The sequence below is a fragment of the Larimichthys crocea genome, chromosome XIII (genome assembly GCF_000972845.2).
Source record: "Larimichthys crocea isolate SSNF chromosome XIII, L_crocea_2.0, whole genome shotgun sequence".
NCBI classification, from domain to species: domain Eukaryota; kingdom Metazoa; phylum Chordata; class Actinopteri; family Sciaenidae; genus Larimichthys; species Larimichthys crocea.
The window spans coordinates 42,353,799-42,368,077 of record NC_040023.1 but is presented as its reverse complement, the minus strand read 5'-3'; the positions used below and the strand labels follow the sequence as shown (position 1 = coordinate 42,368,077).

General features: G+C 42.8%; 1 protein-coding gene across 7 annotated transcripts in view; it reads left to right on the top strand.

Annotated features, from left to right (window-relative positions):
- Window positions 1-14,279, top strand: part of LOC104921538 (MAP7 domain-containing protein 1) — a 40,544-nt gene that overhangs the window by 23,822 nt on the left and 2,443 nt on the right. For 2 of the 7 annotated variants that reach the window (XM_027286810.1, XM_027286811.1), the window contains 11 exons: window positions 1,640-1,748; window positions 2,609-2,713; window positions 7,606-7,728; window positions 8,724-8,875; window positions 9,892-10,034; window positions 10,540-10,781; window positions 11,592-11,928; window positions 12,270-12,450; window positions 12,843-12,941; window positions 13,993-14,097; window positions 14,190-14,240. In XM_027286810.1, coding sequence (XP_027142611.1) covers window positions 1,640-1,748; window positions 2,609-2,713; window positions 7,606-7,728; window positions 8,724-8,875; window positions 9,892-10,034; window positions 10,540-10,781; window positions 11,592-11,928; window positions 12,270-12,450; window positions 12,843-12,941; window positions 13,993-14,097; window positions 14,190-14,240 — 1,647 coding nt within the window. The remainder of the gene's footprint in view (window positions 1-1,639; window positions 1,749-2,608; window positions 2,714-7,605; window positions 7,729-8,723; window positions 8,876-9,891; window positions 10,035-10,539; window positions 10,782-11,591; window positions 11,929-12,269; window positions 12,451-12,842; window positions 12,942-13,992; window positions 14,098-14,189; window positions 14,241-14,279) is intronic. The other 5 variants (XM_027286813.1, XM_027286814.1, XM_027286812.1 and 2 more) reach the window with 4 other exon arrangements.

The following is a 14,279-nucleotide window of genomic DNA, read 5'->3' as shown; positions in this document are numbered from 1 at the left end:
TTTATCATCACAATAACAGTGTTACACACATTAGTAGCTGTAAACACTCAGCATTAGAAAAATACATACGTTGGTTTGGTGCTTACATAAGGAGTAAACATTTCTAATCATCACTTTAAAAGTTACATACATGTTTCCCAGATATATTAGTGTGTGTGTGAATGGGTGTATAAGAGACATCAACTTAAAAGAACTTTGTAGAAAGGCGCTTTATGAAGTTCAGTCCATTTCCTTGTATTAGTTTACGGGCAGACCCATTTCCAATATGGCGGACCCGTTGACGTATCGCGACCAACGACCAACCCGCTCAATGCGGCGTCTATGTATATATGTCTATGCTCCTCACAGCACGCAGCACACTGCCCCGCCCACCCAGAAAAATCCCCTGCGCGCATGCGTACTTTTTGTATCAAGTGAGGAGAGACAAGGCCCACTGGCCCACTCCGGAGTGGCTGCGCCACGGTCACCGGAGCAGATCGCTGCCAGTCTAGTCAATGAGAGCACTCACACAGGGGGCGCCGCGGAGCATCTCAGCAACGGCTCTCCGCGCCACGGCGCGAGCATTCTATAGCATTTGTATTTTTGACTCGAGTCGCTGCTAAACCTCGGAAATTTCAACCAGACAGGAAATCCGACACAGAATCAACGTAATAAACTTCCGCCCCCTTTTCAAAATAAAACACAATACGCAGTTCATGTAGCTTTTCACAACTTCACATCAACGTTACGTCATGACCGGTGGCACCAGGTGAGCAGTCAATCGATCAAAGGGTCTCAATATGAACGATGAGAGACTAATTGTTGAAGTGGAACAACACACAATCATTTATGACACAACAGATGCTTTTTATAATCTCCTCCATGTCGGAGAAGCAAAGTCAGCTGTTTGTTGTTGTTTTCTTTATACACAGTTTATCGCGTGGTCTCGCGTACGTCCAGGATTCTCGCGTGAATACGGCCGGCTCACTACGCTGCCAAGACACGCCCGGTGTGAGTTGACACAGGACGCAGCTAAAACGCGGCGCAGCCATTACTAATCTAATAGAAGGGTCTACTTGAATCATGACTGATGTTATTTTTTGCATCAAAGGGTTAAATTTAACATTCATAGTGATTTACAGGAGAAATAAAAATATCGAGATGTATATCGTATATCCCGATATAGCTTAAAAATATCGAGATATTGGTTATAGGCCATATCGTGCAGCCCTAATTAACATTACTTTGTATCTGTCTCCTATGTCCGGATTTCATGTTCATTGGTCAGTCTGAAATAGTAATAATGGGCTCGGCCCAGCCCAGCACAACATTTGGTCCCTTTTTCACAAATCCAAGGTGGCAACCCTAACCGTGTACCAGCTGCACGGCTGGTGGAAATGATCGTGGCTGTTCTACATCATATTTATGATTCTACCAGAAGTGCTCATAAGTTAGATGAAAAGATTGACACCAGTCATGTTTTGTTACCTTTGGACAGAGCCAAGCTAGCTGTTTCTGCAGGCAGAAGCTTAGCTTAGCACATTTATAGTACTCTCCGCAAGAAGACAAATGTGTCTTTCCCAAAACGTCAAACTATTCTGACTATTCCTTTATTATGAATGTGTATATGTGAAGATGGACTGACTGTGTTCTTCTCCAGGAGAGATATGAAGCAGCTATCAAGCGGTCGACAAAGAAGACGTGGGCTGAGATCCGTCAGCAGAGGTGGTCCTGGGCGGGCGGACTCAACCAGACCTCCCGCAGAGAAAGTGAGTTTCAAACCACAACAACCACATGGACACTTACAGAGGCCGGAAACAATGACAGGAGTTTATCACATCCTCACAGTAACTCAAGCCGTCGAGTTGAGCAATGCTGCACAGACTGTGACTCACTGGTCCAACTGATGAAATTCAAGGAAATAGCTTCTGAAGGGTATGCTGTCATAGGTGGAGAACCAGAGGCAGATGACCTACTCAATCATTTATGATGTTAACCATTATCATTTCTCAGTGAATGACAATGTTTTAGGCAGAAATAGTTATTTAGTACCAATTTTCTCCATTTTAACAGTGATCCCAGACAAGCTACACAGGCAGCTGTCATGAACATGTTTCATTAGATTAGAAGTGTGAGCAGTGTTTTGCAGAGAGCTGTGAGATCATTTCCTTTTCCAGACCTCCCTGTCCCGTTTGTGGTGTCAAAGCAGCCCGTCACATGGCTGCTCCTTTTGGACCTGTGACACTGAGGTCAAGACAAGTTTCTTTCTTCAAAGTATGAAAGATCCAGAGTGTGTGTGAGAGTTTCTGTGTGTGATGTTTTATGCAAATTTCTTGCAGCAGAAAAGACAAAAGTAGTTTCTCTAAATGCGATTTCTAACTATACCAAACCCCTCCCACACTTTCCTTAAATTTCCTCCCCATTTCCCACAAGTCTGAATTCAGATTAATCTCCTCCTAAATGTTAATGAGAAGCCAGTTTGACCACAGAGAATGGCGAGTCGCTGCTCTCCTCCAGATCCAGTCCGAGGGATTCAGCAGCCCCATCTTTTATCCATCCTCAGCTGGGGCTGCCTGCACCCCGGCCGCCTTATGAACAGTTGTTGTCTGTTGCGTTCTCTCCGGTGCAGGCAGATGCTCGGCCTCCACGGTCAACTTGCCGAGACAGGTGGACCCTGTCATTAACAACAGGCTGTCCAAGTCCTCTGCCACGCTCTGGAACTCCCCCAACAGAAGTAAGGACGACCCGACATCAGTGTCCACCAGGCTTCCTATTCCCTCCCTTTCCCTTCCTATTCATCCCCCTCCACCCCCTCCTCCTCCCACCCTAATCTGGTTTTTGGTTTTCTTCTTTTATTATTATAACTGTCGTCTCTGGTGGCCTGCCTGCCTGCCTGTGCTTGGTGACTGGTCATTTACCACCTACTCCCTCCTCTTATCACGCTCTCAGTCTCGTATGCATCGTGGTTTTTAATTTCAGTTGGTGGTTGTCATTGATTTGAGTCTCCTCTGCATTTTTGATCAGCCTCCCTTTCACATTGACATCACTGAGCCATCCTGTGTGATCTGTTCTGGTTTTATAGGTTTATAAGTTCACATCTTGTCACAATACCTTCTTTATTGGTTGTCCCCGTCCACTTTACTGTTGGTGGTTTGGTGTGGTGGTGGATATTATATGTATGATTGTTGCAAATGAAAGTAGAGCGACTAAGTGCACATTCATTGTATCATATTTTGGTTTTATGTATTATTTTGTGTAAATGTAAAGCCTGTTTCCATGGAGATGAAGCCTCTCTGGCTTTGTTAGTTATTTACAGCAATGTATTGCTGCCACCCTGAAAAATATTTGCTGAGTTCCTTGTTATCATTTGAAAAGTTTCTTTATTGACACATTTTTATTGTTATAGTGACATATATTTCATTATTACTGCAGTTAGTCTGCTTCTACAAGAAACCTTTCTAGTTTTAACAACACAAGTTTTTCTTGTTGTATCAGAAACTTTCCTGTAATCACACAAAAGAAACATACAGTTAGATATACATACATAAGAAACAAGCGTCACAGTTATTTGTTATGTTGTTACAGAGATGCTCTGAGGCTGTACAGCACTGCTTTAAGCTTAATGCTAACATCAGCTAACATGCGCACAATGCTAACACACTGATATATATAATGTTCACGTGTGTTAGCCATTTGTTAGCATGCTAACATTAGCTTATTAGCACTCAGCACAAAACACAGCTGAGATTAATGGGAATGTCACAGTCACTGTGATCCCCAGACACATGTGCAACTGTGATTCACAGCAGTGAAGCCAAGTTCAGCTCATTGAGCATTGAAGGCGGGAAGCGTCCGGCATTCCACACTCAACTCTTTGACTTTTATGAGTGCACCATCATTTTGACAGACGTGACAGTGTGAATGCACTTAAGTCCTCAAAATAGGAAGTGTTCATATGGAAGTGTGAGGATTGAGACACACAATGTGGTGCGACAGTAGTGCAAGTAGATGAGTGTCATGAAGCTAACTAGCTGCCTCAGCATTGGTAGTTACAATCCAACAACAACTCTGTAAAGTTTGCTAACCTTAGCCACCCTATGCTACTGATCGTACCTGACAAGGTAAGGCTGTAACAGAAAGAACTTTAGATTTATAATTTCATCAGTAAGAGGAAAACAGTGTTGTGAATTTAAACCTGATGGTGACTCTATAGGTAAAGTCAGGGAATCACCAGAGTTATTAGGATTCATCCAATAGTCATCATCCATAGAGCAAACACTTCCATTAGTTGTTTTAACAGGAAGATTTCATGATGTAAAAAGATCAAATATGTTAAAACAAAAAAAGAGCAGAATCATTTGGTAAATGAAGACAAACTTTTCACATTATAACAAGAAACTGAGCCAATGTTCTTTTGTCATGGTGGCAACAGTAACTGATTTTTAAATATCTAAATGAACTTGTTTTATCAATCTCATTCCTCTAGACTCCTGAGTTGCCATATGTACATAAGCAGTGCTGTCTTCATTTCAGATTGGTCACACCTCATAACATGTGTCATTACAGATCGTATCACCCACAGTGCAATCAGCAGTTCAGCTCTCGGCTTCCTCGTCACCACAATATAGATTCAAATTTCATGCTCGATCATTACTAGTACAGCTGCTGCGATACGGTGGGAACACGAAAGGACAATTCAGAACTGAATCATATTTTTGCAGAGCCAGAGTCGATATTAGAGCTCTGCGCTCTGCACACTATACCATTAATAGTGTAGCAGGGTGGAAAGGGGGGGGGGGTATTCAGGCATCAATCTATCTGTAGGGGAACGGTTGATCACCAGGCAGCAGCTCAGCTCAGCCTCTTCTTGCCACATTGGTGAAAGAAGAGGAGTGAAATGACTGTTGCCTAGCAACAGGAGGTAGCTAGGTTATCAGTTAGTCATAAATCATGTTGTTAAAATGATCTGGCCAACGTACAGCAGAGGTGACTGCATATGCTGTTACATAAGAAGGGCCAGGATATGATCCATTTTTTACGTGAAACGCATATGAACAACAAGACTCACACCTCATGTCGTTCTTGTCAGCACTGTTGTTATTGCACTATTATCATGTGTATGTGTGGTATGTGTTTAGAGGTGTCATGCATACCTTTGTGTATGTCAGCAGAGCGATGCATCACAGAGCATTGAGAAGGAGCAATGCACATAGTGGAGCTGTCACTAAAAATCATCCGTGCACAGCATGTTGTCAGCTGAGGTTTTTGTATATGAGACAGGAAATTCATACAAACTGGACCAGCTGTCGTATTTGATCAGATCTCAACATGAGATGGTGCATTCTCTGTCCATCTATGTTTTTGTCTTCTGCACACTTTTTGGTTGTATTTTTAGGAACACACACACAGTGTTAGCTAGTGAGATTCCAGTCAGCCTGTAACAAAATACTTTAGTGAATGACCACTTTCTATCTGGTTTGTTGTAATCTGTAAAAATGATAAGTTGTTGATTTCAGCGGGTTATGTGCTAGACTACTTACTCACTGGTGTCCAGTGTTTGTGCTAAGCTAAGCTAACCGCCCGCTGGTCGTAGCTTCATATTTAGCATAGAGACGTGAGAGTAGCATCAATCTGCTCATCAAACTTAAGCAAGAAAGCAAATAAATAATTTCTATGTACAAAAGTAAGAGTTCTGCTCAAGTAAATGTAACGTCTAAATGTACATAAGCATCAGAAATAAAAATACTACTAGATACTTTAATAATGACTTTATACAGTGATGGGTCATTTTTTCTATTCATATCTATTCATTCATTTAGAACACAGTGAAGTAAAAAAGGAAAATATTTGACTCTCATGTAATGAAGTTAAATATAAAGTAACATTAAATGTGAAAATGAGCTCAAAAATCAAAGCTCAAAAAACTGAGTACATTCACTTTCCACTGTCTGCAGTGCACTGCAATCTAAACTTTGAATGACTGGAAGGAAAATGCTTCAACTGTTTGTTTCTTTATTTCAGTTTGAACTGTGTCTTCCTCTATATGAGATTCTGTGTGAAAATTTTCTCTCTGTTGGGTTTTCTAGACTTGTGCTTTAGAAAATCATTTCAGACGCAGTTGATTCTGCTAGAATCAAAGATTGGGCTGATCTTTGACTAAAAGCAACTTTCTTCTCTGACATTAAGTTTGCTTTAATCATGAGAGAATGACTTATTGGTGTTTTTTTTTTTCACCCATCATTACAATGCATCTGATTATATTCTGCTGTTGTTGGACGTCATATGTGCTAAATCTTCATCACATGACACTCAATAACAGATACACACTGTATGACACCAGCCCGGTGTTACAGTCAGAATAGTGTGTGTTGCTTATAGAACAAACAGCACTAATCCTATGCTAGGCCTTCGCATTGCATTGGTTTAAGTGGGGTCGAGTAAAGAGTCTCACTGGCTTCTTGTGTGATGTGTTTTTGAGCGGTAAGTAATGAAACTTAATGTGGGTTTGCTCTCTGTGTGTTGTTATCTAATGTCAGGTACTGTGTCATTCATCCTGTGTGACTTTTCTGTATCTTTGGGTTTCTTTGAGTCTGTCTGAGTTGGCAGACTGGAGTTCTACATACACGCTCTACATGCAGTGATCATGATCGTCTCCTCACAGTGCTGATGAGGTCAACTTCAATGGGTGGAGCTAAAAAAAAAACAGTTCAAAGGAAAACTCTAGTTTATTATGGTTATATCTGAGTCATGACTATGTGAATGCATCATTCAGATGGACTCATTAACTTGAAAACACAATTACATCTGAAGGCACCATTTAACCCAAGTATCCATTAACTATCCATGGCTAAACTAGCCCTACTAGCCTTGGAGCTTTCCTCTTACAGGAAGTGTTTCCTTGCCATTGTTGTCAAGTGCTTGCTCATGGTGGGAATTGTTGAGTCTCTGTAAATAATAAAAGAAAACAGTCTAGACCTGCTCTGTATGGAAGGTGTCATGAGATAACTTCTGTTTATGATTTGGTGCTGTAGAAATACAATGCTAATGTTTGTAAGATAACTAAAGTTCCTGCTGGCCTCATATTTCAGTTAGCTTACCTGTGACCTGTGGTGTCTTGGCTCCGCCTTCTGATGCCAAAATCAACCAATGAGATGATGGATGATGATTCCGGTGCCTCTGAGAAATGTTACAGATCATTGATACAGTGATTTCATGTGCCAGTAGAAACATCTGCATCATTTTATTCATGTGCAATGTTGTCAGATAGTTCAAACTCAGAGAACACATAACGTCGTAACCTGCTAACACTTTCTCAGACATTCCAAATTCATCATCCTTCTTTGAGGAACTTACCTTTGAAGCAGCACATGAATGCAGCACATGAATGCAATGTAAAACTCCAGTCTGCATCAGATGGAGGGAGATTGTCGTGTGTGTGTGTGTGTGTGTGTGTGTGTGTGTGTGTGTGTGTGGCAAGAAGGGATGTGCTGCAGTGTCATCAGTGAGGAGCAGTACACCTCCTGCAGTGGTAGAGTGTATGATGGTTGGGTGTGTTTGTGGTGAGCACCTGTGAGTGCCTGTGTGCTCTGACTGTAACCTGAAACTGACAGCACCCTCTTGTGTCAGCCCGCAGCCTGCGTCTGAGCCCGTGGGAGAGCCGGATTGTGGAGCGGCTCATGACGCCGACACTCTCTTTCTTGGCCCGCAGCCGCAGCGCTGCCACCCTCCTCAACAGCGACTCTCGCGAGTGTAAGACACACATCTATTTCTGCTCAATGTACCCACAATCCCCTTTTGTGCACATAACTGCTGTGTGCATGGAGGAGGAATGCTGGTCACCTGTAGTGTTGTTTCTGTTCTCTTTATCTTTATATAAATTTCTGTGGTGATATAAAACTGCATCCAGCTGTTGTCATTCTTTACCATGGAAACAGCAGTTGAGGTAAAATCGTACTACAAGGTCCATGTGGTAACTGTTCTGGAGCTTTTGATCATATGATTTGACCTTCATCAGCTCAAGCTCAAATTTCTCTTTGTGAGCTTGTCCATTCTGAAGTCCTCAAACTGTCTTCAAAAAATGAGAATGGACCTTGTGGTGAGATCGTTGTCTCCACATTAATTATTGATAAATCTGTTAGATTGATTGTTCAGTCTAAAGAAAGTGTGGAAAAATCCACACCAACAATCCAAAATCTGCCCAAATTTAACTTTGAATGCAGCTAATATTTGTCACTTTCAATTTCAAAATAACTTGTTTTAGTCTTTATCTTTTCACCTCTCTCTTTGTGTCATGTATTCATATTTCTGTTGGTGGCGGCATTTGGTTTGACTGAAGATAAGTCTACAACCAACTATGATCTTTAATATCAGTTCATCTGTCAATTATCTGTTGGATTAACTGATTAAATGTGAAGCAGAATCTCCCGTTAACACTTCAATTAATAATTATGAATAATAATTCATTGATTATTAAAGTTGATTCCTAAAGGGGAAATGTGGTTGTTGCTGCTATGAAAAATTAAGCTGTTAAAGACACTAACGGGTAACAAGAAGAGATGATTCAACTTGTCATCATTACTTTATGTGTCAGCAGGATTTGAGTCATTATGTTGGAGCATGTTGTGTTCATGTTGTGTTTGTCTTCTCAAAATGTCTCATGTCTGTCTGCATGGTGTATGTGTGTGTGTTGGGGTGTTGTGACCTCGGCCCTGCTGCCGCTCTCTGCATGTCTATGTGTTACTTAGACTCTCACCACTGCTCCCGTTCAGCCTCTGCCAGCCCGCTGAACGTCTGCTCCCATCACCACCCGCACCAGAACGCTGCAGAGCGCTGGAGGGTCTCCTCTGCCAGCACACCAGACATCACCCAGCGCCAGCGCCGACGAAACTCCACACTGGTATACATACACACACACACACACACACACACACACACACACACACACACACACACACACACACACACACACACACACACGTCATGTCTTTCATATACACAAACCTACTGCACTGATTAGAATGAAATTGTTCTGAAAGACATTTTTATGTAAATCTATCAAACCTTTTAAATGAGAATGAAAAGAAGATTTAAACCTGCACCAATCTACCTCATACAAACAATGGTGTAAATGACTGTGTATTATCTCTGCATTAATTATGCTAAGGATAAGTATCGCCTGACCAGTTTCCCTCAGACCTGCTGACCTTTCAGCATCGTTCAGGTTGTTGTTTTCATTCACACTGTACACAAGCTGCCCAACACCAGACAGCAGACACACACAATTGCTAGACGTGACTAGATGGTGAACATAGAGGAGCATTTAGCTGCTAAAAATTCTTGACCATGTGAATGCATCATTCAAATGGACGCTTCTAATTAACTTGGTAAGCACAAGGCACTTTCCGTGGCTAAATTAGCCCTAGTACTGACCTAGTGAACAAGTTAAATGAGGTTTCTGCCTCTTAAAATAAGTTTTTCCTCACCACTGCCACCAAGTGCTTCCTCGTGGTGGAATTGTTGAGTCTCTGTAGATAATATTGTCAAGAATACGGTCTAGACCTGCTCGGTATGGAAAGTGGATAAGTGGATAACTTTTGTTATGATATGCTGTAGAAATAAAATTGAATTGATTTGAATTTAATTGAAGCTATCAGGCTCCTCTTCTGTGGAACAAACTACCATTCTGGGTTCAGGAGGCAGACACGGTCAACACTTTTAAGAGTAGACTTAAGACTTTCCTTTTTGATAAAGCTTATAGTTAGGGCTGGCTCAGGTCATCCCTTAGTTATGCTGCCATAGGATTAGACTGCCGGGGGACAATACTGACATTTGACAAACAAGCTTCATGTCAGGCACGTGTGTCAGCCTTAGCCTGTGGTCATAACTGCTTATTGTATCACGTCTTTCCCCAAGGTGGACAAAAAGAAAAAAGAGAAGAAAGACAAGGAGAGGGAGAACGAAAAAGAGAAGAACGCTCTCACAAAAGAGAAAGTGCAGAAGAAGAGACAGATAACGTCACCCACCACCACGACCCAGAGATCCAGGCCAGAGACCAGGTATGGTCTGCGAACCCAGACACAAACTGTTTGTACCAATTAGATCTATTTTCACTCTAAAACTGTTAAATGAATTTGATATTGAAGGCGTAGTTTATAGAGAGAGGGAGCTCATATGTCCTTGGAGCAGGTTAATGTTGGACAGATGGTCCAGACTGCAATAATCTAACTATTAAAAGAGACTCTGCTGGACAGCGTTCAGTCAGCAGCCGAGGGCCAGTCTGCCAGCAGCTGAGTGAGAAGCTCTCAGACAGAGCAGGGTTTTCCTGACTGATACATAGGGGGAGAAAGATGGCTCCTTGCTTCCCCCCTCTCATGTTACAGCCCCCTAAAGCCAAAGAATCATGGCGACCGAATGTGGAGTTTCACATCAGGTCACTCATATCTTCCACATGATCTAGTTCTGGGCTTTAGTGCACTGTGACCCTCATTACCTTTTCCTGCTCTGCTATGAAATCTCATCTCCTATGCCGCTGATTCACCCCCACTCTCTCATTCTAATCAGCACCCCGAAGCCAAAAAACAGACCTCCATCACCTGCCGCCCCCAAGAGCCGGCCCTTGTCCCCCCTGGTGCCTGCAGCAGCCGCCAAGACCCCCACAGGCAAGAAGACACCTCCTACTGGTACCAAGACCAGACCCAAACGAGCCCAGACACCCGCCAGGGTCCAGTCTCAGACAGTCACTGCAGTTGCTGTGGAAACAGGCCACGAATCCCAACAGCCAGAGACCCCAGAGGAGAAAAAGAGTGAGTGTGGTTACCATGGAGACAATATCCAAGCTTCAAGGTGACCTCAAGGTTTTTGGCTGACATCCGTGTTGCATTGTGAACATGCATGATTACAGCAGAGTGTGTGTTCCACCTGCAGCCTCTAACTGGAGCCATGTTATGTTGTCAACCAGACTCATGTCAAAAAACAGCAACAGAAACCAAACTATTGATCATCCTTTGATTCATTATTCCAAAAGTTTCAGATAACAGCTCAGCCTGCCACCTTTTAAATCAGTCTGACCTGGAGCTCTACTTTACACTCTACTGAATTACAGTCCAGGAAGACCTGTGGCTGTGATCATGAACCTGATGTGGCAGAGATCATCCTGTTTACTTTTATTATTGTGTTCCCTGAAACTAAAAAGTTATTTTTCAAATCAATGTTACACTTTAAGAAGCAAATTATCTGAATAGACTAACAAAAACAAACAGTTTTTTTTATTTATTTTTAATTCCACTTGAATTTTACTGATGGCACTACCTGGTGTTAAACTGAAGACAGACGTGAAGGAAGTTCTGCTAAAGTCTGATCAAAATATTTAAGTTTGACACATAACAGGCAACAATAAAAAATAATGTATGATAATGTTTTATTTGTATTTATTATAAGTGCATTTGGCTCATCGCAGACACACGTAGTGCAGTTGACTGATCTGCATCGTGTCACTGGCTTCATGAAAATCAAGCCCTTAAAAATTCATAGCCTCATTATAAATTATTAAAAATGTAAAATATATGATGATTTATCTTCATCTCGTGTCATCTCTCTGTCTTCCCCTTTGACAGACTCCACTAATGTCCCAGCCATCGTGGTGTCCTCTGCACTGGTTACACCTCCTTCCCTCAGCCTACCCGTTGTATCAGCAGCCTCTCCGGCTGTGCCAAACGTAGAGCCAGTTGCCTCAGCTGCTTCTACGGTTGCAGCCTCCACCAGTAATCCTGCTCCTTCTCCTACACCTGCCACCGCTGTGGCTTCCACCCCAGCTGCACCCGCCAGCAGGCCATCAGCCGGCACCAACAACCCAGAGGAGGCTGCTCGTGTCCTGGCAGAGAAACGCAGACAAGCCAGAGAGCAGCGGGAGAGAGAGGAGCAGGAGCGTCTGGAGCAGGAACACAAGAACAGGTCAGACCACAATATGATCACCATATGATGAAGAAACAGTGTGTAGAACAATGTATGAAATTATATTTTTTCTTTACTGCCAAGAGACAGACATTAAAAATACTTTTTAATAACTGGAACACTTTACGATGTGATGTAACCCAAAACACCAGTCCTCCAATAAAAACACTGTTAAACTTGCAATGCATTGCATCACATTGTAAAGTTATTTTCTCTCCTTGCTACAATGATTGTAATCATTTCTTTGAAGTCACATCAGTTCACACACACCCCACAAAACTGTAAACATATATAACATGAGCTTGTGCAGCACTGTACGTAACACACATACATATCTTCAGAATCCTTCGGGAGGAGGCGATTGTCCGGGAGGCAGAGGAGAGGAAGCGCAGAGAGGAGGAGGCTCGATTCATGGCTGAGCAGCAGCGTCTTAGGGACAAAGCCCAGCGAGATCAGGAGGAGAAGGAGGCGCAGGAGAGAGCCAAAGCCGAGCAGGAGGAGAACGAGAGGCTGCAGAGACAGGTTAGTTCCCATCACAGAGAGCTCAGAACAAGTGTGGTGGCTCTTTTACTTTGTTCCTACAAGGAAGTCTGAAAGGTTAGTTAGTTTTGACTCATGTTCCAGACTCCAACTGACAGAGTGAATAAATGAATGTCCTCACATCCTGAAAAACTTGTTGTCCAGTCTTATAAGCAGCATGTGGTTCCTAATCTTTGTAATGTTTGTATCAGAACTTCAAGAAAAAATAATGTGAACAAATGTAAACATACATACTGCAGCCGCAGTGTCTTACACCTCGAATACACTATTTCAGAAGTACATGAACTCTTGTTTGAACTTATTATTGTTATATATATTAGAACATATATAAGATCTTACTAATAAGTAGTACTTGACATTCTCTGACACTGAAGCACACAGAAACGTTGACAGTGTGCAGAGACCAACTTGCTCTACCTCCTGAACTACAGCCACGCCAAATGTGCTCAAGTGGCTCTTACAACAATGTCCAGGTCAGCTTTCTCTTATCACATGATCTTCCCCAGCATATGAGCGAGTGTTTGTGATGTTTTTAATCCAATTTGGACACAAGTCCTTAAAGGAAAATAGAAATCTTCTACCTGTAAACACTTTATAGACTGCAAACCTCTAACTTTCCATTAACCAGCACACTTCTCTGTGAGCCACACATGCAGTAAGCTCATTTACCATCTGGCCAGAGCTGTCAGGGGGGTGTGGGGGCTTACTGTACGTGAACCCAAACATCAGTCCCCGCTCTGACTCACTCATCCCCCTGACTGTCTGGCATCTGGGCAGATTAAAGGAGGAGAGTGTGTGCTGCTGTCACAGGCGATGTGTGTCATGTGTGAGTCCTGCTCGTCAGAGGCGTCTTGTCTGCCCAGGCAGATGCCAGCTGGTGACCTCCATAATGCAGGAGGGCAGAGGCTGAGGCAGCCATTGTGATCGCGACTGGCCTGTTTGCCTCCGTCTTGTACACTTGCTGTGCCATGCCTGAAGCTATCAGCTAGCCCTTCAATTGGACTATTGTTCCATCATGACAGGTCACTCACTCGAGGCGGGAATGGCCTCCTTATATTTTAGAGTGCTGAGCTTGCTGTGTGTGAACTGTTCTGTGATCAGATCATTTTAGTCCAAAGTGTGGAGAAGCAGCAAGTTACAGACACGTTTTGCTTTTATTGCTGATTTCAACACATCTGTTTGCATCTGCCGAGTCTAAGTATTCAGTGAAGCATTGAGTGGAGTTATTATATGAACCCTGGACTGAAGGCTGCACAACAGACTGCATGTGCTGCCCCCTGGTGGTCAACAGTCAATCTCCATTACAGCACATTCACACACAAACACACAATGTGTGGTTAGTGTAAAAACACACTGTGAAATTACTCCACTAAAACTAAGTAAAAGACCTGAATTGAAATGTAAATATAAGCAAAATGTGGCTGTAGTGCTGTAGCTGCATGTTTGAACAGGCAGACTTTTCTATGAGCTAAAATCAAAACTTGAGAAAAAAAACATTCCTCTGAATATTTTTTCATTTTTCAGAGGGAGGAGGCTGAAGCCAAAGCCCGTGAGGAGGCCGAGCGTCAGCGCCTGGAGAGGGAGAAGCACTTCCAGAAGGAAGAGCAGGAGCGGCTGGAGAGGAAGAAGGTGAGGAGAAAAACATGTCAGGGCTCAGAAAGTCACTCAGGTCATGCTCGAGTTCAGCAGCTCTCTAACTGATCTCTGTCTGATCTGCACAGCGCCTTGAGGAGATCATGAAGAGGACTCGGAAAAGTGATGCAGGTGATAAGGTTTGTGTGAGCCTTTTTAAACAAGCTTGAAGAAACTAA